The sequence below is a fragment of the Lagopus muta genome, chromosome 7, assembly GCF_023343835.1.
Source record: "Lagopus muta isolate bLagMut1 chromosome 7, bLagMut1 primary, whole genome shotgun sequence".
NCBI classification, from domain to species: Eukaryota; Metazoa; Chordata; class Aves; order Galliformes; family Phasianidae; genus Lagopus; species Lagopus muta.
Genome location: NC_064439.1, coordinates 37722692 through 37747837, shown reverse-complemented (window position 1 = coordinate 37747837; position 25146 = coordinate 37722692). Strand labels below are relative to the sequence as shown.

The 25146-nt window shown below is 34.3% G+C and overlaps 1 protein-coding gene across 1 annotated transcript in view; it reads left to right on the top strand.

The window, feature by feature from the left end:
* The window catches only part of NEK10 (NIMA related kinase 10), an 87041-nt gene extending 62280 nt beyond the window's left edge, over nucleotides 1-24761 (top strand). Inside the window, exons 29-36 of the mRNA XM_048951392.1 lie at nucleotides 1459-1507; nucleotides 3576-3613; nucleotides 6611-6711; nucleotides 9284-9394; nucleotides 11116-11224; nucleotides 12644-12696; nucleotides 12780-12835; nucleotides 21226-24761. Of these exons, the coding sequence (XP_048807349.1) occupies nucleotides 1459-1507; nucleotides 3576-3613; nucleotides 6611-6711; nucleotides 9284-9394; nucleotides 11116-11224; nucleotides 12644-12696; nucleotides 12780-12835; nucleotides 21226-21277 (569 nt within the window). The 3' untranslated portion in view covers nucleotides 21278-24761. The remainder of the gene's footprint in view (nucleotides 1-1458; nucleotides 1508-3575; nucleotides 3614-6610; nucleotides 6712-9283; nucleotides 9395-11115; nucleotides 11225-12643; nucleotides 12697-12779; nucleotides 12836-21225) is intronic.
* The last annotated feature ends 385 nt before the right edge of the window (nucleotides 24762-25146 follow it).

Genomic DNA, 25146 nt, shown 5'->3' with positions numbered 1-25146 from the left:
AATACTGGAAAAAGGGAGTTGTTTTTTAAAAATTTCAGGAAACAGCTGTGTTCAAACTTAGCATTCTAGCCACGTGCCTTCCGTTACAGTTTTTCTCCTACATATATTTCCTAAATATATTATATTTTTTGATATAGGAAAATGCCTTTTGAGTGTAATTCAAAAGCAATCTCAAAAAGTCTCAAGCAATGTTATTCAGGTTCAATAGGAGATTTTAGTTTTGTATTTGTATTATGTCTTCTACATCCAACACAGGTAAATTATGTATTCCATTAATAGGAACTGTCATAGCTTTTTCTTTTGAAAGTCCTTGTTTGCTTTCTAGAGAGTAGGCGCTGCATTTTCCTATCTATTGTGTCGAAGTTAATTGGAATATCTCTACATCTAGAAGGGAGTACATTGTTTGCTATCATGTATAGCAAGTACTCTCACAAAACTTTTTGGTCTAACTGCTACAGAGTTTCAATGGCTGTTTTGCAAACATGAGCAAGGAATAAAATAATGTTTCTTCTTTCCTTTCTTTCTTTCAATCTGTGTGTCTCGTTTTAAGCAGACAAGTTTGATTTCAATAAAAGGTAAATAATTTAGGGATGGGTTTAAATGAATTCTGTGTGACAGAAGCCAGCCTTCTGCAAGTTTTTTTTTTTTTTTTCATTCAAGACAGAGCATCTCAGGTAAGTAGGAAAAATAGAAGATTTATATTTCAGTTCACATCTGAAAATGTGATTGAACACAAGAAGGTTTAAGATTCTCAGAAATATTTGCTCTCTGAAAGCTATTATTGTTCTAGAACTAATGACTGTAGTAGTAATACCAACAGAAAGTAAAATAGTGTAAGAAGTTTGTTATCTTTTGCCTTTTAAGCTACATTTGAATGACTAGGTGGCACTATTCTTGTTTTATAGGAATGCTTGTGATATTATTAGTGTGGAAGAACATCTTATGTAGTCAAGAAGGTGGGGATTTGTATTGAAAATTATTGATTGTATGGGAAAAATAAATTTCCTCATTTTCTAGTTAGACCTTTGGCCAGATGAAATATCTTTTGATTTAAGCATGTATTTATTCCTCCCCTTTCAAAGTGAGATACCATGTAGGATAGAGTGGCCTCATGTCAAAATTAGTGTCAAATAAATGGTTTTGTAGCAATGTTTTAAGTCTCAGGCTTAAGATGGTAGCTTAAGAAAAATGCTTGCTTTAAGACAATACTTTCCAAGTGCATAAATAATCAATTTCACCAAATACTACTCACCTTTTTCACATTTTTAGGCAGTATGTAGGGTTGGAAGTAAAACACAAGCTCATTTTTGACACCTCAAACAGCAAATGTGAATTTAGTTTGTCTACCCCTGATTTTTAAAAGTTATTTTCAAAGCATATCTGAGAAATAGAAAGAATTATCTTAGATATATATAATTATTTTTGAATGCAGAGACAATATTTATGCATTCGTTTCAGGTATCATAAAACAAAACCTTGGTACTTCTGAAAGACAACCTCAGGTTAGGTACGTACTATTTATAATTTTAATATAGATTATATAAATTGTCATTGTTATGATCAGTTACAGTCAGTAAATTCACAACAGAAAAGCTGCACAATTACCTCCATTAAACAATTCCTTATTCATTGTTACAACTTCATTTTGTATCAGCCTACGATATTTATAGAGTGCTTTAAGACCCTGAACATGTTTGCGCACAGAAACTTTATGTGAATAATTTAAGGACTGGCATTAAACTGATGGAGTTTTATAAGTGGACATTGCTACATCATCATTAAAATGATATAAGTTGATTAGAAAATTCTGGTTTTGAATCTTTTCACAGCTGTTTTTTCCATGCAAAATTGTGTTTACATGTTTGATATTGTCAAATAATATCACATCCCTTTGATTTCATGTAGACCTTCTATACAAACTTAATTTTTTGGAATTCTGTAGTCCTGCTCATTGCTTCCAAAACATAAATGAAACAAAACAAAATATTGTATGGCCACTCCCATTCTCCCTGCAAAGATCTTTCTTCTCCTGATGTAATTAGTTCAGAAATGCCTCAGATGCATTCTTTACCACTCATTATTTTTTCTGGTGTCTTTGTCCTAATCCATAGATTCTGTTCCTTATAGCTTAATTACTGTTTTTCTTTCACATGCAAAAAAACCTCCTGATTGTTTTCTTTTTAACTTTTAACTTCCTTATGATAACTGCATTTATCCCTTTCCCGTTTCTGTAGGCCCAGTTGTACTTTAAAAATATTACTAAACATTTCTTACTAAGCTACTTAATAACCTCTTCCAAATCAGGGTGTGTTTTCTTTATCTGCTATTTACCACTGGCACTTAATCTAAAATTAATCTTCTTAAAACAGTGTTTTTCTGACTCTATTCTCCTGTTTTTTTAAGCTATTTTTAAGGACCTTTCCAAGGATTGCACATGGCTTTATCACCTAATCTGCTGTCTTCTTAATTCTGCATCTTTTCTTTGCATATACTTATTCATACCTGCAAAATCATGCTACAAATAATGAAATTAGCTTTATATCATAGCTCATCTCTGTAAGCTCATCTCTGTAAGATCTTTTTTTTGACCGTGAAGCTTACAGTTGAGTTCTGTATAACTACAAGGAAATTTGTCCATGCTTCTAGTTCTACCTATCCTGACCAATAATACCTTGAGATCTGAGCCTCTGCTTTAACCTGCATGTCTCTCAGACTTCTTGCCTTCAAGAATATATTTACATAAGAATATATAAAAATAATATGTATAAGGATATATATTAATATATTTATCTAGCTGTTCTGCCTTTACATCTCTAAGATATAATCTTTGCCACTGAGTAGTCTGCTTAAATTGATGCTTGAGTTCATAGGACTGTCATGCAATCAATATCACTGTTGCACTGCATACATTCTAGTCACTCAATTGCCCTTCAAGAACACGTTTACAAGGTACATTTCTATACCTTTACCTTCAACCCTATCATCATCTGTGCACCCTTTTTCTAGCTGTGCTTTTCCTATCGCTTTATTTTTGCTTTCAAAGATGTTCTTGCTAGGAACATGACCATCCAGTTGGTCACTTATCACTCACCAGCTTTCCAGTTTTTGTCCTGTTATAATCAGTAGTGGCAACCTTCAAGTGCCTGAGTGCTGAAGCAACTACCTTTATTTTTTCTCCATCTCTGCCCCTTTTTAAACATTAGCAACACCATATCTTTCTTCATAGCTTCTTGAAAATTTTATTATTATATATTCTATAGGAAAATAAATATGTCTAATATAATAGGAAAATAATATATGTATTTTCTATACTTTATATACTTTGTAAGTCAAGCTACTTGGGACAAGTAGAGTAAACTTTATTTGAGTTCTGAATGAACAGTCAAAAACTAGTGAAATGGGGTAGACTTTGTTTAGAGGAAACATGAGAAAGATCCAGCAAATATTAATATTTCCTCTATAGCCTCTAATGCCCAGCATAACTACAACAGTTTTGCTCTGAATTCTTCTTTGTTTTGTGTTGTTGGTGTTTTTTTTTTTTTCTTTGTCCCTCTTTTGTTCTATTTTAATAATAGAGACTGTATTGAAGGCCTGGGATCAAGACTACGACCAGGTAATTTTACACTTACAATAAAATAAAATTATAACTGAAATTAAACTTAATAATTCCCAATTTTTAAAATTTGTTTTTCTGTTGCTTATATAATATCTACTCTTATATTTCTTCAAATTCACTTCCACTTCATCTCATTCTGAAAGAGCCTTTACTCCTGAAACTGTCTCTACTCATGCACAAGGCGTGCACTAAGATCAGAGACAAGGTGGCTGTCCTGTAGTCTTCCATTTGTAGTTCTTTACAATAAGAAAAAATATAATATTATCTAATATGAGGGTTTTAAAAGGATAGAAAAGCAGAGACATTCCAGGTGAAAATATGTTGTCTGAAAAATTGTTATGGAAATTTTAAGTAAATTTTAATACTACATTAGTGTGACTTCATTTTAATGTTTGTTAACCTGGCTCTGCTTCTTCTAAATGCAATTGGATTTTTTTTTTTAATGAAAGGAACATTTATTAGAACCCTTGTAAATTATCCTGTATTTATCCATCAACATTGATGAAACAAATTTTGCAATTATGATACTTTTCTTTCATACTGAGAAGCTTCAGATACTGTAAGTTGGTAAGCTCTGACTTTGTAGTACTCAATATTCTCTGAATTAAATAATAGTTGAAATAAAATTATTTTGAGTAGCTGGAATATTGATCTTTATGAAAACAGTACTGCATGTGCATGCTAACTTCTATTTCACAGCTTTTTGATGTAGAAGTTGCATTAGGAATTTTCATTGCAGAGTACAAATCAAAATTTGTCCTCCACTTTTAGCACTTTTCAGTACTGTTTACTGATGAGTGCTGTTATAATAACAACACACACTTCAAACCAACTATCCCACCATAATCCATCAGAGCTATAATGATCTAGAGACAAACACATTAGCTTTTGCTAATGATTTTAGTCCTGTGGGTAATTTAAGCAGTTTTGATATCTTTTGTCAGTAATATTTTCTTCCTGAGTAAAACAACACAACTTACATAAGGTCTAACCTGTTGCCTTTGCTTCTGGATCTAGATATATTTTAAATAAAATCTACTTTCTTGTTAAATGAAAGTTCAAATAAATATATTGATTTATTGGAATTCTCCAATGTACTTTAAGTTTTGTTATTGTCATGCTCTTAGAAGCATTGTTTAAGTTGTGATCAGCCTATTCACAAGCACTTTTTTTCATTGCCCAAATAATGCTGTTCTTTATTTAAAAACAACAAAACAACTTCTGTAGAGTAGCCCAAAATAAATGACTTTATGGAAACTCCTGAATTTCTTAGCTAAACTGAGGACTCTAGCTGACTTTGAAACACATAGTCATTATAGGTGTTATAGGTATAGAAATTGGTCCACTGAGACCACTAAGTCCAATTGTTGCTGGCATACTAGAAAAGGAACAAAGCTCTATCCACTGAAGATCAGAGAAAATACATATTCTGTTCTGTTCTGCTCAGCCATTTCTATTCTCATATTAAGCAGATTTTCCTAGGAAAAAAAAAAAAGCATCTTAGAGATGTAAAAGAAAGGGGACTGATTTATTTGATTTTTTTTTTTTTTTTTTAAACACAAGCCAGTAGCAACAAAGAAGTCAAATACCACAAGATAGGAACCAGTGAAAAAGGTAATGTGTTGAGGAAATAAGTTTTTATCGGTGTCCTAACAAGAACAGAAGATTCCAAGACTGTAATGACAAGACCATGCTATTGCTGTGAGAACTTAATCTGTTATTGGTAAAACAGTTGGCAGATTGCTGAAAATGAGATGAATAGAACTAAAGAAAAAATTGTTCTATTTGTGGCATGTCATGTATTAGATTGTTACAACATAGCTCTCACCATTACCTAGCTGAAAAATGAAGCTAAATTCTTTAAGTAGCTCAAGGGAAATGCTCTCTTTCTCTTTTTGGTGGTTAGGAAGGGACCAGAAAAAATGCAGAACTGTAATGCCTCTCTCAGCCTGTCTGCCAAAAGGCATTGCAACAAAAAATCTGACAAGAAGTCCCTGTCTTCTTGATCATACCAGAAGTGCCTCTTTGTCATGGAGAATTATATTGTACATACTTCTGTAGTTTGTGGCAGGCTTCGACTCAGATCTGGTTAGTCCCTAAAAACTTCAACCTGTGAATGTCTCCCTTCTGACTCTTTTTAGAGGAGTCAATGGAAAAAGAAATTCAACAGGAAGAAATGGTAGTAGTTCAGTGATGGACTAATTAATTTTAGTATTTCTCCCCCTCAGTGGAATTTTCATTCTTGTTACTGTATCCTTTTAAAAAAGCCAGCAATCTCCGTTGGTATATTCTTATTTCTTCTTTTGGTAGGGTTATCTCTCATGGGGAGGAATTTCTGACAAAGAAAAGAAAGTGCTAACTTTCTGATGCAATACAGAGAAGACACAGAAAATTCATAGCTTCTTGCAAATTTTCTACATCTTTCTGTCAAAACAAGCTACTGCTAGGCACTGGAAACAAGAATTAGCTGTGATAAAACAAAACACAACACTACAAGGCAATTTGAAAATAGATTTTAATATTCTCCAAGTTAGATATAAGATATAATTGAATTCTTAGTGGTAAAAGTGGAATTAATTTCATGACATCAAATTACTTTTTTTTTTTTTAAAAAAAAGTGTTTTATTCCATAGAGAAAGATCATTTTGTTAAAATAATTTATGTTTATAGTATCTTTAGATTCCCTTATGAATAAATATAGAAAAACTTTTATCATTAGAGAGGTATGTTAATATATATATAGTTTTTTTTTTAGATAAAGTAAATTTTAGTGTAATGAATCAGAGTTAGGGATTTCCTTTGAAACCCATTATTAATTCCATTATCTAAACTTTTAATTTTTCAGATTACTCTTTTTTGTTCTTGTTGTTCCTAACGCCACTAGGTCATGCATAAAAACTCAGTATTTAAATTTGCAGGTTTTAAACAGTGCTCACTATTAATATGTAAAGGCAGTAAAATGAGCTGTCCTGATTTTAGTGTTGTCATCTACAGCATCGGCAGGAATTGCTGTATCACAAAGGAAAGTGCGTCAGATCAGTGACCCTGTTCAGCAGATTCTTATTCAGCTGCACAAAATTATCTTCATCACTCAAGTATGCATTACTGTTGCTTCTGACATTCTATCCATTTCAGTTATTTGCTGTTGTCAAAGTGCTGCTAATTTAGTTGCTGTTCGTTAAAAACAACAGAACTTGACATTTTTGCAGATGGCAGGATGTTTTAAAAATACATCATTTAAATGAAGACTAACCTCAAATATTAGTGTGTGGAGGATGGCAATAATTGAGTCATGAAAAAAATTCATTGGTTCCCCTCAGAAAAATGGATTGTACGGTGATTTATTTTTATAACATTCTGTCATGTCAGCAATATGAACATTTCAGGTGACAATGCTGCACACTGACATGAAGAGTACATAAAATTCTTTCCTTTATAGTCGTATTTTCTAAATAATAATTTCTATTATCAGTATGTGGTAATAATTTCTTAAGAAATATTACACTAGATTTACTACCCTAAATATTGAATTTTAAATATTTTAATATGTCAGTATGTATTTTTTCAAGTTTCAGACTTATTTTAAAATTGTTTGAATGTTTAATAATGATAGAATGTTAAAGTTATTTCATGCTGATTCCGAAACAAAAAAGGAGCTGGTATAAATCTGAATTGAGCTCTCAGTTAAAAATGTGATTGAAGACTTTTGTTTGCCAGAAAGATGATTGTCATTCAGTTACTTGCAAAATATGCTGTTCATAAATAAACATCTTCTTACTTTGTAAAATGAATGGTTTGTATTTGGAAGTGATGTTTATCACCTCAGGGCATTTCAGATTGCTGAGCCAAACTTGTTTAAAACATAATAGCATAACTGAAATTAGATGCATTGGACATGTCTTGAGTGTTTTCTTCAAACTGTCAGATCTATTGAAAGAGATAACAGGAAATAAATTATTATAACAAAGAAAAAATGGTAATTTAAAATAACTGGATTTGGCATAAGTTATTGCAATAGTAAGCCCATTTCCTGCTAACTGAAATGAGGCAGTTCAGACTTTATGTGCTATATTATTGTATTACTATCTTACTCGTTTGTGCCCGATGCATATTAGTGAACTTACCCTCTATCGTGAAGAAGATTTTCTCTAGTGTCCTACTCGTCAATGCCAGTTCTTGTAACTGAGAACTAAGAGTAACTCAAAGGCTCTCTATCTAGATTGGCCACTGAGGCAGTGGTAGCACCTTTCAGCAACAGTTGATCTCAGAGTTAGAAGGTAGGGGTACCAGGATCCAAATCTCTACTTGTTCCTTTGTGCAATGGCTTTTTGAATGCTTAGATTCTTGCAGATATAAGGTGGAATATTTTTTATAATACATAGTTGTTTCTACAACTCCCAATTACATATTTCAGCTGACAATTTGAAACTGAACTTTACAAGGCAGAGTTCTTTGCTGTTAGTTCTTGGCAATCAAAGCAGCCTTCCCAGTCCAGTTTCCATGGGAACAAGAGCCAGACTGATCTGTTGGAAAATAATTTAAGAGAAAGCTTTTAAAAAAGCACAATGTAAATCGTCAGCCTTTTAATTTTTTTTTAACTGATCTGGCATCTGATTTCCTTAAAACAAAAGCTAAAATTGAACAGACAGCATAGAGCACTGCTGATTTTTTCCTGCAGTGAACTAGTCCTTTACCACTGTTGCCTCAGAATGTCCCAGCATTGCCATGGTACATTAACTGCACATGGTTTATTGCAGTGGTATGTAGTCTATAGAGTATCTCGCAGCCATTTCTTTTTCATCATGTTCTTCCCCTCATATATCGGCCTGAAAAGACAGTAATATTCATCTGCAACAGAAAACTGTATGCAGCCAGCTGTCTGATGAAGTTTTAGAATTTAAACTCAGTCTGTGGTTTGCCAGAGGAAATTAGGAGTGGCTCCTGTGAGGCCAATGTAACGTTCCAAATTTATAACTATCTAAGAACAGTAGTTTGTTTCAGAAGCAAAAGAGTCTTTCTTTGTAATTTACGCTGTGACAGCGCTTTGAATGTGAATCAAGGGCCAAAGATTTCTTATGTAATTAAATAACTTGCTGAATTCGATGGAGTGGCACTATGTGAATTTACATCAGTGATAGTGATTATAAAGTGTATACTAAATGACAGAAAATTATTGTTTTACAAACACTGTCTGAAGATAAACTATGGAGAAACAGGAGATTTTCTCCAAAGACTAGCGCATAGTATGGAATGGTGATCAAGTGGATCGGTGACAGATGTGACTATCAATATGACTGCAGTGACCAACAGCTGAAGCTATTGAAGCTCCAGCATTACTGTTGGAGCATAAAAATTATTTTGAAATCTCAAAGATCAAGGAAGCAAATCTGGCATTAATTATACTACGCTTAATATAATGGCTCTTACCTCTGAGTCCAGAAGGACTAAGTTGTATAATCTGCCAAGCCTAACAGAATCAACGATCTAAGGAGAATTATTTTAATATATATTTAAATCAGGTTTTGTACTGTTGCCTATTACCAGGCTATTAAGCATTAATGTTTCTTCTTGCACTGTAGCTACTTTCTCAGTAATGGTACTGCTGATTAGCAGTTTATGGGAAGTGTAATTGGGTGGTGAAAACATCTGTTTCTCTGTGTCATGTAGCTTCCTCCAGCTTTGCAGTGCAACTTGAAAAGGAGAGTCATTGAGAGATTCAAGAAGTCCCTCTTCAGTCAGCAGAGCAATCCTTGTAATCTGAAATCAGAAATGAAAAAGGTGCAGTATACTAATTACTATTTGTCATCTCTTCTTCTATTTGAATTAAGCTATCAGTATTAATATCACAAGAATATGAGTGTAATAATTGCATTTTTTCAAAGGAATTTTAGCATATCCTTTATTGGGAAAACATGGAGCTCTCTTAAGTAAGCAGTTGCTACATAATGATTTCAAGTTTATCTCTGATCAGTAGAACACATATTGTAAACGATAGGCCCTGCAAAACAAAATTTATCTCATCAGAGTTCAAAAAGGGAAAAGGAAGAAGAAATAAACTTTTTAATGGCAAAAGCTGAAACATATTTTGTAAGCTTTTAGTTTTTGTAAGCTCTTCTTCATTTATAATTAGATTGCTACTATTATTGATATTTTGGCATGACTTCCCTCTCAAACTATGAATTTTGAGAAAGCATAAATCATCCATTGTGTCCAAAATACAGAATGTCCTACTGTGGTATAGCGTGTCAGCATGAGTGTAGTATCATCAGTTTAAAAATGCTACAGATTTGCAAGAATGGCGTGACTGAAGAACCATGCCTTCATGTTTTCCAGTAGCACTGGAAAAAGCTGGGAAAGAGCTAATGAGTAACATCAGAATTTCTAAATGTTCTTTTTAAATCTCTGGAGAAGACACAGTCAGGAGAGGTTTCAAAAGCCACATTCTCAGCTTCTGTGTTTTGTGGGAGATGGAAGCTATTTCATTTTTGAATTGATGACAAATCAGTTGTTAATTAGTGTATAGAGAATTTGATGACAAGGACAATTGCTTAACATCCTTTTCAGATATGAGACATAATACAACACATCTAACCCAGTCTGGTTGTCACCTATCCACAATGGATTGTGCAATCTTCTGAGTCACTGTTTGCTATGGATGGACTGACTCTCACCCCAAGATAATTAAAGATGCTTCTTTGAGCTATCAGTTGCTGTTCTGTAAATCAACCTGCATTTACATTAATTGATTCTTATGTTTTAACCTTAACACTGAGTCTAACAAAATGTTTTCTATTAATTTGTTACTGAGTGGGTGTTGCCAGGAAAGGGTGCCCAAAAGGATGATATGTAAAGGAAATGTTTATTATAACATTTAATCTAATTTTCAATTTTACAAATTCTCTCAGCTGTAAAGATTTTAACTTCAAAACTACTGTGCTTATAACTGAGGAAAATGGAAGAAATGAAGTATTTATAAAGTGAATGGTAGTAAATTGAAGGTGTTAGAAATACTGGATGTAATTCTGAGCATTTCTATCTCAAAGAAAATAGAAAACAGCAAAAAGAGAATGATAGGGAATTGATAAGTGTGAGGAAGTGGCACGTATTTTGAGTCAGTAAGAGCAAATAAGTATTTATACATAAGCACATTTTGAGAATTTTACCATAATCACCACTACAGCTATGTTGGATAACAGTAATACAGTTTGGAGGCGACTCAGTGTTTTATGCAACGTGCAGGTTGGGAGCTTGCAGTGTTCACTGGATGACTCTGGAGAGAAGAAGGTAGAACATTTGTACTTGTGTTCACTACTGTTTCATGAAGCTAAAATGTGTTGAAATCTTTTTTGACTTCTGGTTGTGTAGGAAACAGAAAAAGGCAGACTGCCAATCAGAGATTTATGTAGGGAAGGCTGGACTGTTTTACAGAAGTCTCAGGAAGAGTGGAGATTTTAGGTGTCCTTTGCTTTTATCTTTTATTTCTTTTTCCTTTCCCCCAGCTGCTCCAAGGTTCTCCTGAATTGATTGATACCAACTTTTTTACAGCAGATTGGCATATGGTACTTCTCTCATCTTCTGGCAACATGTTAGTTCCAGAAGACAGAAAAGGTAAAGAAACAAAACCTCTGTAGTGGCATGTATTTTTCTAATAAAAGATATGGTTCAGAAATTTTAGGGATGGAATGCCTCCCCTGAGAGGACAGGCTGAGAGCTGAGGCTGTTCAGTCTGGAGAAGAGACGGCTTTGGGAGGACCCAATCGTGGCCTCTCAGTATCTAAAGGGGGTCTCTGAGAAAGAAGGAGACAGACTCTTTAGCAGGATCTGTTGTGACAGAACAAGGGGAAATGGTTTCAAACTTAAAGACGGGAGATTTAGATTGGACATGAGGAAGAAGTTTTTTACAGTAAGGATGGTGAGACACTGGAACAGGTTGCCCAGAGAGGTGGTGGAAGCCCCATTGCTTGGAAACATTCAAAGTCAGGCTGGATGGGGCTCTGAGCAGCCTGAGCAACCTGATGTAGCTGTAGGTGTCTCTGTTCATTGCAGGGGAGTTGTATTAAATGACATTTAAGGGTCCCTTCCATCTCGAACAATTCTATGATTCTATATTACTATATCTACACAGTGTAAAGCGTATACATGTATTTTAGAAAATAAATAGAATCAAATGTAATTTGGACTAGAAATACTCAGTGGCAAATTATGAACTCCGTTTTTAGTCAAAACTACTATAACTGGAAGCAACTATGTTGAGGAACTACAATCTCTAGTTCAGAGACATGTTCTGTCATATACCTCAACAGTGCAAAGAATGTATTGAAGGAACCTAAGAGAAATGCGCAGCTGCATTTAATCATTTGTGCCATTTCCATTCTTCTAAATCCAGAAAAACATATAGCTATGAATGCACTAGAGGACACAGTAAAGTTAAAAACTATAATTCCAGAAAGAATGGTGAGAAACCTTGGTTTTGCTGGCCTTTGTCTTGAAACTGGTAATTTCTAGGCTTAATGCAAAAAATAAGAATAATCCTAGGTGTCGAGGGTGACATTTGGATAAGAAATGAACCCCTAACATTGACTTAAAATGTAAAGTTTGTTTTTTTTTCCCAGAGACAACTATACAAATTGATGAGACATTCAATGTTGGTAATTTTTTAATCTCCTAATCTGTAAATAATACTTTCATCAGAATTTACTGCTGGCTATGTGCCCTTCTCACTTTAAACTGTAAGTGGAAAATAATGTTAAGTTGCTGTGTTCTTTTGTATTAAACAGTTAAAAGAAATCACTATTTTTCATCAATTGAGACTCTTATAATGTGGAAATATCTTGCGACTCAAATGTCCACATCATGCCATGGAATCCCTCCTGCTTTTGCAAGGAGTCATTACAGTCAATGAAATAAACTGCTGATAACCAAAATTAACAAACATCCTGTGTCATTCTAGATTATCAAGAATTGCTAAGAAACTGATAAAATAACATAAACCCCAGGAGTATAACATTACTTGCCTCTTACTTTAAGGTATTGCTGGCACTTCTGAAATAGCAGAAGGGATGACATATGAGCAGTTACAGGTAAGCTTTATATGTATGTACTAATGTATTTTATGGCTTATAATTAAGGTAATTTATTGAAATGAATTTCTTTTAACTTGCAGACCTTAATTGAGGAGGTTCTAGAGGAAAGTGGTTATTACAATTTCTCTCCGAACAGGTGAGTTTGAATATTCAAATTAAAAAATATTTAATTATGATGTGTTACACATAAATGTATCATCTGCCTGTTTAAATGATTGTCATTTCAATTGGAGCTTAGTGCGATACATCATAATAATACTTGGATGCGCAGACAGGAAGACTTGGTATGGGTATAATTAATCTAACCTCTTTTAGCTGCATCAGTTTTCTTCACTCAGGCAATAGAGTGCTACAAGCTTGACAGCAGTCTCATCAAATTTTTCCTATTAAAGCCATAGATGAAGAAAAGTTTCATTTTAGGAGATTTATGTTTAGTAGGGGTATATTCTAACATTACGGGGTTGAAAGGATGAAGTTGGCCTGCTTAGTAAACATGGAAAGCAGAAAAAGTGATTGCTAGTGCAGAAGTGTAGAGGATGGAAAAAAACTGAGGTATTTGAAACGAGGCATAGTAAGTCTTTGCTGCAAGAACCCTTTGAGGAACACAAGAATAGAGAGTATTTGAAAAATTTCCATGCTGTCCATAAACTAAGCATTTCTTATTCTCTTACCTGCTAGCCTGTATTCTTTAGTAGAAAAGAAGTTCAGTGCTTCCACCAAGTCTGTTCCTTGTGTTTTCAGTAATGAACATGCCCACAATATTGCAGTTAGTCTTTTTGTTAGTTTGTTTTAAATAATAATAATTAAAAAATTACCCCAGATCCAAAGGTATTTCAAGAATCTGTAGGTCCTGATGCGTCAGTGATATTTTTCAGTTCTTTGTTACATCTGCTATTTTTTTTCAATGTGAAACTATTTATAGACTCCAGCTTAAGAAGTTTCAGATGTTACTCTAAGTATTTCTATAGCCTACTCACTATATTGGAATTCCAGCTTACAAATGTCTTGCAGCTGCATCTGTAAGTACTGCAAAATCGTGATTCAGAACTCCCTAAATAAAATAATAATTTGGTCTTTAAACTCCCAGAGTACACTTGCATTGCAAAATCACTTTTGCGACCATGATGTGTAATGAATTTGTTTCTTAATGTTCTCAGATATTGAACATTTTTGTTCCAATCAGATGCTCCCAATATTTGGGGCAGTAGAAAAAATATTGAATATTATACGATCAATGAAAAAATGATGGAAAAGCAGGTCACTTTTAACACTGAGATCCAGCAGGACTTAATGTAAATGTAGAAATGTGTTGAAAAGGCATTTAAGTTACAGGCTGGCAGAAAGGATATTATTGCAATTTGCTGTAACAGAAGCAGGTGTGTACTGAATATGGGCATGAGTATTTACATGAATTTCTATAAAAATAAGATACCTATTAATGGAAATGTAAAGGACAGTTAAAGTTTACAGGAAAACATTCTAGTACTTGCCATGTGTAATACAGGAGTGCCACATGAGAGTAACAGCAACGCGGTAATTAACATTGTTTTTTTTCTGGTGACAGCATTTATTCAGGACTGCTTATTTTCTTGCTATGTTGCAATTCCCCACAGAGTAGCTGTTCTTTAGAATCTTAAGACATATTTGTGCATTTTTTGAAGTTTTGTTTTAGAGGAAACATATGAGAACATTCTTCATTGCCACTCATGTTAGCAGCATAGTGTAGGTTCTTTTCCTTATGTGATGTTTATCCTACAAGGGAAAAAGAGCAGGAAATATATTTCCACACATACACACTGGCTGGGGAAGAAGTCTGGTGTAAGCTTAGCATCCTTCTTCACATTGTCTTTCCCCAAGTCATGCAACTTCTTCAGCAGTACTGATAACATGCTATCCACTCAGTGCTGATTTGTACTTTGTTCACAAAACCTGTAGCAAAGCCCAAACTGATTTTGGATTAACATAAAGCAATGAAATGAAAATTATTTAGAAATTTAGAAGTATATTGTCTAATTTGATCTTTTTTTTTTTCCTTTTTTTTTTTTCCTTGCTTACAGTTGTTAATATCTGTGTGTAAATGGAGTTGCATAGACTTTGACCTCCTCCATTGCACATGGGTCACTCTAGTGTGTTCTGGCTTTGGCTGGCAGATACACAATAACTACACTGCAACTCAATTGTTGATCCATCACCAGTAACAATACACTCTAGATTTTTCACTATACTGTCAAATTCTATTATCTGCTGTGATGCATAATAACATTTAGTTCCCCTGTCACTGTTATTTCAGTCTTCCTTCATTTAATGTCCTGCTCCCAAATAAATTAGTATTTTTCCCTCTCTTTCAGAAATTTGACACACCATGCTTTGACTTTGGCTGTCAAGAATATCTATCTCTTTCTCCAGAAGATTTATCATGTATTCTAAAATATGCTTCACTCCATGCCATTAAGAGCTTTCAGCACTTTTTTTTCATCTCATACTCTGTCCAAGTAACCAAGCGATCCAGTCTCAATAGCTGAGACTGAGTGCTGAAAGATTTATTTGGCTAGCTGTTGTGTGTCATCAGGATTTGCCTCAAATTCTCCAAAGAATTTAAACCATCCAGCAAGACAAAATTTATCCTATAACATCTCTGGGGAGATGTGGTGACTTTCCAGTACTTAAAGGGGACCTACAAGAAAGCTGGAGACTGACTTTTTACAAAGGCATGTAGTAATAAGACAAGTGGTAATGGTGGTAATGATTTTAAACTGAAAGAGGGTAGATATAGATTAGAAATAATGAAGAAATTTTTCACTTTGAGAGTGGAAGGTACTGAAATGGAAGTGCAGGTTGCCCAGAGATGCCATAGGTGCCCCATCCCTGGTTCAAGGCCAGGTTGGATGGGGCTTTTGGCTTGTTGGTCTGCTGGCAAGAAGATTGGACTAGATGATCTTCAAGGCCTTTGCAACCCAAATCATTCTGTGATTCTATGATAAGGCTCAAGATTCCACAGAAGACATTTCAGAACACCACTGACTTCATTTGTAAAATTTTTAAGGCTTGTTTCCTCTTTTTAGGGCCAATTTCTGTCATGATTGCTGGGCAATTTAATTTGACAGTGTTAGTGTTTCAAACCTACAAGAATTCTGCTTTGGAACAAAAACTTCTACAGCTGCTGTGTATCAACATGCTTTTATATTTTACTATAAGATTTAGAATAAATGGCTTTATGACATATTCTTACTAATTCTAGGTGGAGATGTATAATATTTCTTTCCCATCATTGTTGCCCCTTGCTCTGATCCCAGAATTCACGGAATATATGATGGAATACAAAATTTCACCTGGGGTCAGTGACATGAAGACTGTAGTAAGATTAATAAACTGTATAAAGAGTTAAAAATGATTCAGGCAACTTGATTGAGTGATGAAAAAAACATTAATTCTTTAGAAAATGAGGCAGGTTCATAAGAAAAATGTCATGCTTTTTTTTTTTTCTCCCCAGTTTCATTATAATAGTAATTACTATCTCAATACCAGTCATTTCATGGGAATTAATGACCAGCTGAGGATAATGGCCATCAGCTTTATCTTGAATAATCAACTTGTGCCCATTTATCAGTAATGTCCTAAAATTACTCAGCACTCCGATGATGTTACTTGTACAGAAATTCCATAAACATGCATAAAAAAGGTTGCGTTTCAAAATTATTCTATTCACACCCTTTGTGCCATTCTTTCTTATTTTCTATCTTGATTTAATATTGTACTGCACCTGGAGTAGGCTACTTCTTGTTTGCGAGTTCTTTTGTAACTATGAAAAGAAATACTATTTTCAAACTTTCATTCATGTTAGAGTAGACATGTAATACCCAAATTGATGGGGAAATCTATTTTTAATCAATTGCAATTAATAACTTAATCCAAGCAGTAACTCAATTATATGAAAAAAGATTTGTTATAAATAAATAAATAAAAATAGCAGTGGTCTGAGACAGTGGTTGGGTTCAACTGAGTGATATAGCTCAGATGATATAGCAAGTCTACTTACGAGAAAAATGTTTCAGCATTAATTTTGTAAGACAAAAACAGCTGCAAAACAAGTAAGAGTAGAAGAAAAATGCTTCCATAATTAGGTGCATGCATTAATAGGTTGTCAGTTAAAATTTCATGCCTTTGTTCAGTGCAATCTTTGGCATTTTTATTGAGGTTTTAGAATTAGAAAAATAACCATTAATGTACTTAGAGCTATTTCATAAAGAAGAACGCTGTCAAATCTCCTTCTAATGATTGCTATACATTTTTAACTACTCAAAGAATAGCTCAAGGTATTTCTCACAGGAGGATAATGTAACTCAGGAATTCTGAATTTTGCCTGTTTGAAGCATCTTCATTTGTATTGCAGCTATGGTTCATAGGTGTTCATAGGCTGAAAATAAAAATGCATTACTGGCTCTTTTACTAGCTACAAATTCTCACTGTCTTCTATTTATTCTTCAACATTAATATATCTGTTTAATTGTGGCTCATCATTATTAGAGAATTCAAATTAGTATTTAGCTTAGTTAATATTTTTAATGTTCTAGAACAGACCAAACTAGCCAGTAGATGAAAGTATATAGCTCCAGCACTCCTGAAATCTAAAGTGATTTTTTTTAATTTTGTGATATCTGGGAGACTTAACATCTTCTGCTAAGTTTTATTCCACTTTCAGTTAATGTTGCCTTACATTTTCTGTTGTTTTCTTCTGAATGATTGTCCACATTGATTCTTACTTACTATGTCTCATAAACCAAACGTAAGATTGTTTTACCAGTAATGTTTCTTAGAGTTGTACCAGCAATCTGTTGGCTTGCACTTCTCTCCAGTGTGGTAAAAAAGCAAAAGCTCAGTGGTCATTTTTATTTTGTTTTATTTTATTTTATTTTATTTTATTTTATTTTATTTTATTTTATTTTATTTTACTTTATTTTAAACATCTGTATCTGTACAAGTCCTTGATGTAACCCCCTGTAGGTCTGCCAGGCACTGTAAGTATGCAGCCGTTCCCAAAGACTACATCTTTTAAGCGAGCTATCCTTCCACTAAGAGGCAGTATTGGCCTACCTTTACCAAATCACAGGTTCTATAAAAATTAGGAAAGGACGCAGCGTGAAAACATGGAATCATAATTCCATCCAACTCTTAGGATAAGGCGGTAATTAATTCTTGTCACACTGGTGAATAGAGAGTGTTCCAATGACAACAAAATATGTGGGCAAGAGATGAATTAAAGACACTTACTGGATAGAGTTCATCATTGCACATGGCAGTAGTCACACTGCATTTGCTAGACATAAACTTCTCATTGCTAGAGAAATAAATTTTATTGACTAATTACAGCTGAATCAGTATTGACTAGACTCAAAAGAGAAGATACAAGAGAAATGCCAATGATAATGGTCAGTGAAGCTTTAAAGACATACTGACTCATAAACTGAAAAAAAAATATACCTTAAATGCTAGGATATTAGCAGTTGCACGTGTCAAAATCAAATGGCGAAGCTGAAATAGTTACTACTAACTGGATCTTTGAAGAATTTCACAAATGTTTCTATCGCTTCAAGAATGGGCAATTCCTAATGACACGGGAAGATTTTCTTTTTCTGATAATATTAAAATAAAAGACAGTTACCCATCTGGATAGTAAGTCAGTCCAAGATCTTTATTTCAGACCATTTTTTGGTGAACCAGCACTATAAGTGCTGTAACAGAAACTGTTTATGGTTCTAGTAGTTAGCATCAAGACTACTGGAGTTGGATAGTACCAGGTCTTCTGTGTATAAATAACTTACATTTAGAACCTGGTTGTAATTTATGAGATTGTGCTGGGTGGAACAGGGAAGTGAGCCAGGTATCCATCTGGTGTAAGTACCAAAATAGTAGATCCTATGGTATCAAAATAGATCCTATGGTATCACTGTCATTGATACAGAACATCTCACTTCACTCAATATGTTGAAAATTCTCTTTAGTAATAAGGCAGGTAAGAAGGGGCATTTTAGTCCTTTCATTGAAAAAGCAAAGGAGTTGAGTCTCAGCTATTATAGAATTTTGGATTGCTGTTATGTATTGGCTCATTGATACAGTTCAGTGATGAATTCCCAAATCAAGTGGTCTCCAAACAGTGAAAATATCTGAAGTCCATACTGTGTAGAAAAAGTTTATGAAGCTATCTGCCAGCCTTTGGACTGTGGGAATGACTGTTTTCAACGCTAGGCAGATGGCTCTGATCTCTTGCAGAGATCATATGCTCTGAGCTCTCAGACATACATATATGAGCTTATTGTTAGAAGCATCTGTCATCACAGACTTAATAAGGGTTTGCTCTTGCTTCTGCAGTGGGTCTTTCTATAGCTTAAGGAAAAATATTTACCTTGGGACTTATTTATTTTTGTCTGTGAGATATCTGCTTGGCAGAATTCTTGTATAGAGCATAGATAAATCCTGCTCAGTAACATCAAATAAAAAGGCAGTTACTCACAGAGACTCAGAAAACTCATTGTAATCTGGAGTCATTCTTGTGCTAGAACTCTTATAAACTACACGCTTTGAGTAGAAGCGAAGGGGAATTATCCTTTGTTTTGTTTGAATATTTTTTGTTAAAAATATCTCACTGCAGTAGCGGAGAAAATGTTGTTGTCTACAGTTAAGTAAAGAATGCTATAAAGTAGAAATGCTTTTCTCTGCAGTGGCAATCATAACTGTTGAAAATAACCAGAAGACACTTGGTGACTTAGTTCTGCAAACTGTTGAAAATGATTAACATTATATTCATCATATAACAACCAGTGAGTAGTTAAATACAGAGGGATGTTCTGCACTCTTACAGGGTACAAAGTCATACCCTCTTTGTTTTTTGTCCATTTGTTTGATGATTTGGTCCAGCTGGGGCAGTTTAGCTGAGAAGAATGGAATACTTTTCCGTGTTGCAGCAAGATGCAAATGAAAGGAGTTTTAGCGACTGGCTTCTATTCTTAAGTGTGGGATGATCTGAAAGCTTTCTGACTGACAGAAGGCTTGACTGATCTCAGTGTTTAAAAATCACATTCATACAAAGATAAAACCTTTTTAACAGCATCAAGATATCTTTGGTGGGAGAAGACTGTTACACAAATTGTTGTTTTGATATAGCAGTGTAGTATACAACGAAAGCTGTTCTGGAATGTCAGTAGGGTTAGTAACTGTTACAGCGTTCCACTAAACACTGTAGTTGTGTCACTTGCCCTTAAAGACTGCCTTTTTTGCTAGTAGAATTTCCACTTACAGATAAGTGGGAGTCAGATCTTCATGATAATCCTTAAGATAATTCTGAGATCTCAGCAAAGTGTCAGCTCATTTTTAAATTCAATTTCAAACCTTCTACTTAAGACTAATTATCTGAAAATTATGGAAAAGGCTGTTTGTCTTTCTGGAATTTTCTACCTGTAAAAACACTGTGATCTCCTGAGTTTTCCATGTTTCCATGGAGTTTTATATCTATAGATATCTGTACTACTGAAGGAACTGAAAGACTTTAGCTTTAAAGCACTGGATGAAGGCATTAAAAATGTGAAGCTTTGCCCCACACTTCTTGCTTATGATAAAAATAATAAAAATAATCCAGTGTCATTTTCTTTATTAAGCTGTGAATTAGAACAAAGATTTTGAGTTTGGCCATGAACGTACCTCTTTTGTCAGGATTTCACCATTCTCTTAGACATTTGAGCCAGTGTAACCAAGTGTAATTTTGAGAAAAAAATCACAGTATGTACATGCTGAACACTAGTTTTGACTGATCACAGAAATGCTATAAGATTGAGCCTAGACATCAGAACAGAGAGTCAACCTGATCATTAGGTAATATCTGAGCAAAGAAATGAGAAGTAGAAACTGATGAGGTAAAGACTGCAAAAAGAGAAGCGGATAAATCCAGTACAGAGTCAAGAAAAGCAGAAGACAAAATGTAGGAATCCTGGAAGAGATACTGCTATGTGGAAGGAAAAATCAGTGATTGGTACTGACCAGGTGAAGAGAATGGTTTGCAGCTAAGAAAGGTGGTTGGAATCATAGGCCTAGAAAACAAACATGTAGGAAGGAAGGCAAGCTCAAATGGAGACATTACATCAGCAGCATAAGTAAAAGTTCGCCCACAAGTGCAGTATGTTGTACTCAGGCCTCATTGATTAGCTGTGGGAGACCACTGCAGCATGCTACTTTAATTCTATTTGTGTGCAGTACAGACAAATCCATAAATTTTGAGTCAGAAGTATCATTAGGCAAACCAATTCCCTGTGTATAGTATAAGTGATAAAATTTTGTCCAGATTTCTGCAACAAATTCTGCTCTAAACTCTGAATTAAAACATTGATTTGGAAGACTTCTGAGATTTCCTGGCTTGTGCATTATAGTCACAGCATGATAGCTTTCTGCTGACAGGGCAAAGGTTGATCCCAGGCCAGGTGACTGAATAGCAAGGAATTTTTCCCACACATACTAACTACCAATATTTTTTCCCCCCAGGTATTTTTACTATCCAATAAAGAACTATCCAGCAAAAGAAGAGAACTCATAATTCTGATCAAAAGGTTCAGAACTGTTTCCAGTGAAGACAAACTGCCTGTATTTCAGCTGATGCTTCTGATTTCCGAAGAGCAGAGTTTTGCTCATCAAACATCAACCTGAAGGGATTTCAATGTTGAAAGTCTTCAAGAAACCTCATGATTTTTCAAGATTATACTTGTAACTTTAGCTTTGTTTACAGCATAAGCACTTTACAAAGAACACTGGGAAAAATGCTTCCAGGTTTATACATTAGGAGAAAAGCACAACTCCCAGAAGTACATATCTCCTATTTTTATATACTTATTAAAAATAGTTCTTGCATAGTTTCTGGAATACTAGTTCAAAGCCTGTAGCCTTATTCATGTCCACTATGTCTTCTACGGAAAGAAAAAAAGCTTTCTAATATCACCAGACAGAAAATATATGTAGACTCCCTGCATGAGAATTAAGAACGGATTAAACATCATCAGTGTGATTTTAATATTTAGAATTATTTTCTGCTTACAATTGGATAGAGGCAAATTCTAATGCCAGTATGACATGTAAATAGCAGTTGGTGTAGCACCTGAATGTTGTTATTTTTAAAAATATTGTTTTTATTGCTGTTTGAAACTGTGTTTATTATATGTTAGTCAGGCATATTTTGTATAGATACATTTCATATATACATTCAATTATTAGCAGACTAAATTAAATACATGCTTTGCTGCTAATCAAAACTGTAGTACTTAAAAGCACTTTGAGAATTTCAACATTTATTCACTATATATCAGATGAGATAAAAATATCTCACTGCAGTAGTGGAGAAACTTTGCTGTTGTTGTTGTCTACAGTTAAGTAAAGAATGCTATAAAGTAGAAATGCTTTTCTCTGCAGTGGCAATCATAACTGTTGAAAATAACCAGAAGACACTTGGTGACTTAGTTCTGTTGAAAATGATTAACATTATATTCATCATATAACAACCAGTGAGTAGTTAAATACAGAGGGATGTTCTGCACTCTTAAAGGGTGAAAAGTCATCCTCTGTCCTTCCTGTTCCAGTGTTTGTCTGTAACTATCAATTGCTAACTAGCATTAATTTCCTATCAATTCAAGAGTATTATTTCACCTATAATGAATGACTTCAACATTCCAAATTGTGAAGCTGAGAAAAATGTCCCTCTTTTCATATACATGATGTGTAGAAAGTCATCAGGTACTGTATTTCCACTTACCTAATAGTGTAGTTGTGATAGCAAAGGTATATTAAATGCTGCTTTAGAAATCAAATTAAAAAGGCAAAGTTGGTCATGATATATTCTATGGTGAAGATACAGATAAAAGTGTTCTGAAGAAGGAAAATAGCATATGCAGTCCTTGTGGAATGGTTAATATAAAGGAGAAAAGACAGTTTTGTCTTCAGTCAAATATTCTCATTTTAGTAATTACCACCATTGCACGTCCTTTAATTATCTCCTACTTTCTTTTCTCCCTGTAGCTACTGGCACAGCTTATTCTAATCTCTTTTTATGAGTGTATCTCCTTATGCCTGTCTGAAGGAGAGTGCCACCTAATATAGTCAGTGATTGATGGTGACAGTGTGCCATGCCTACTACTTCATCACCACATCTTACTGAACACAGACCTCAACTTTAAATTATATTCTTTATGTCTACTTTTAGCCAGTAACTTCTATACGTCATCTGTTTTAATGACAAAAATTAAACATTGTATATGCAGTATCTAGGCCAAAATGAAAAAGAATGTTTTTAGTCTTGGTATCCTCAAAACCAGTCATTTTCTACCTGGCAAATCTGAAGATAGCCATGGTATGATTTCCCCTGTTTTTTTAATGTATCTTTAGAAAGCTAAGGCAAACTCCTTTATATTTTGATGTAAGAAAGTACTTGGATGTTTTGCCTGACCAAGACATACAAGATACCACCAGTTAGTGTTTTCAAAATAATTTTATTTGCTGTAGATGGTGCACTTCTAGCAATGTTACCATTAAAAGGTCTGAAAATGTTAAATTGTCAGAATGTAATGAATGCACTAGAAATTCTCTGGATCTTATTCCAAGCGTGTTTTGAATTAGCATTGTTAAATTTTTGTCAAGATATGTGTGGTAGTATAGCATTCATTCATACTTTATGAAATAATTTTTCTTTAGAAACAGAATGACTCCCATTTGTTTCTTTTGGTATATTTGGAGTGCTGTTAACGTTGAAGCAAATTTGTGTTCATTTTTAACTGTTAAAGATAGAGAACTAGATAGTGGTCAGCAGAACAGAAGCTTCTTCCAAATAACAAGACTGGATGTGGATGTGTGGTGTATACAGCTGGACCTGCCATGACAAATGAAAGCAGAGAATCTTTGATCTTCTCTATGCTTTCAGTGGAGTTCATATTTTTTTCCCCTGGTTGCAACTGAATTGACATGCTGGCTACCATAGAAAAGAGCTGATTTTTTTACTTCAACAATTCTGTGCTTCTTCAATTATCTAACTTTGTCTCATTCCAGTTATTGGAGATGGTTCGGGATATATGTATATATATACCAGATCAAGATTAAGACAAAAGCAGGGTCAAATGTTGTCCAATTGGTTTATTACAAATTCTAAGCAGTTAAGGAATGATGGGAAGGTGGGGAGATTAGAAATGGTAAAGAGAGAAATTCTAGTGAGTGGGTCACCATCATGGGTCCAGTGGTGCCGTATTGGCCTGTAGTGTAGCTGCAGGTCAGTCAGCAACATTTTGTTGACCTGTATGTCTGCAAGTTTCTTGGAGAGGGTACCCATTCTACTTCTGAACTCTTCAGGTTTTTATCCTCTTTGTTCTGCTCTTGTGCGCCTCTGGTTGCTTGGGACAGCAGCTCATGATCCCCACACAGGGTGATCTGCAGTGATCATGTAGCAATCAGGTGTCTGCCACCTGGCAGGCTGTTGGGCATGAATACTGACTGCATGGTAGTCACTTTCTCTAAAACAACTCTAGAAGTCAGCCTGACCTGCAAACATCAGCCGAGAGTCAATTCTTTCTGGTCACTCAACCACACTATTTCCTCTTTCCAGCTTGATCATGGTCTCAGGTGGGTCACTGAACAGTCTTTGAGACAAGAATGCTTTCTCTCAACTTCTCACAAACCTACAGCTATTAACCACTCTTTGATCTTGTGCTGTTACTGATTTTAAAACCAACAGTTTGGACAAATTGGTGTAATGATAAGGAAAATGGCTGCATTAAAATGGTATAATGCATCTCACTTGACCCTGTGTATCACTGTGCGTACCACCAATGCTATCAAGGGTCAGTGTTGCTAAATGAACACACATGGTTATTATATTGCTCTGAATAGTGCTGAAATGAATCATTTGATTGCTTCCAAACTGGAAATGGGGATTTCTTAAAAACAAATATTCATGAAGAACTATAGAAGTAATTTAGTGATGGTAAATACAAAGAATACTGCCTATTTTGGCTAGTTTGTGAATTCCTATTCTCTTGTGACATTTTCTTATAAATAAGAATTTACAGATATTGTTTGGGCATAATTTTGTGAAAATGAAATATGTGTGCATCATTAGATTTAAACCATATATACACTGCAAATGAGATTTTCTTAGTACATTGTATTTGTGATGCAATGCTACCTGCAAAGAACAGCAAGCAGTTCAGAGAATTTTTATTCGTCTTGATCTCTCTTTAAGGCCCTTAAAATAATATACATGAGATGCGTGTCACTGAATTCTAACCCATGTATCTCTAATACTGGCACTTTTGTTTTAGTTTGAAAACAACAACAAAAAAAGGGCAATTAACTGCCAAAGAAATTTATTTGTGTTAGCTATTAATTACTTAATGGCTTTAATAAATAGATATTTTCTGCTGATAATCAGGG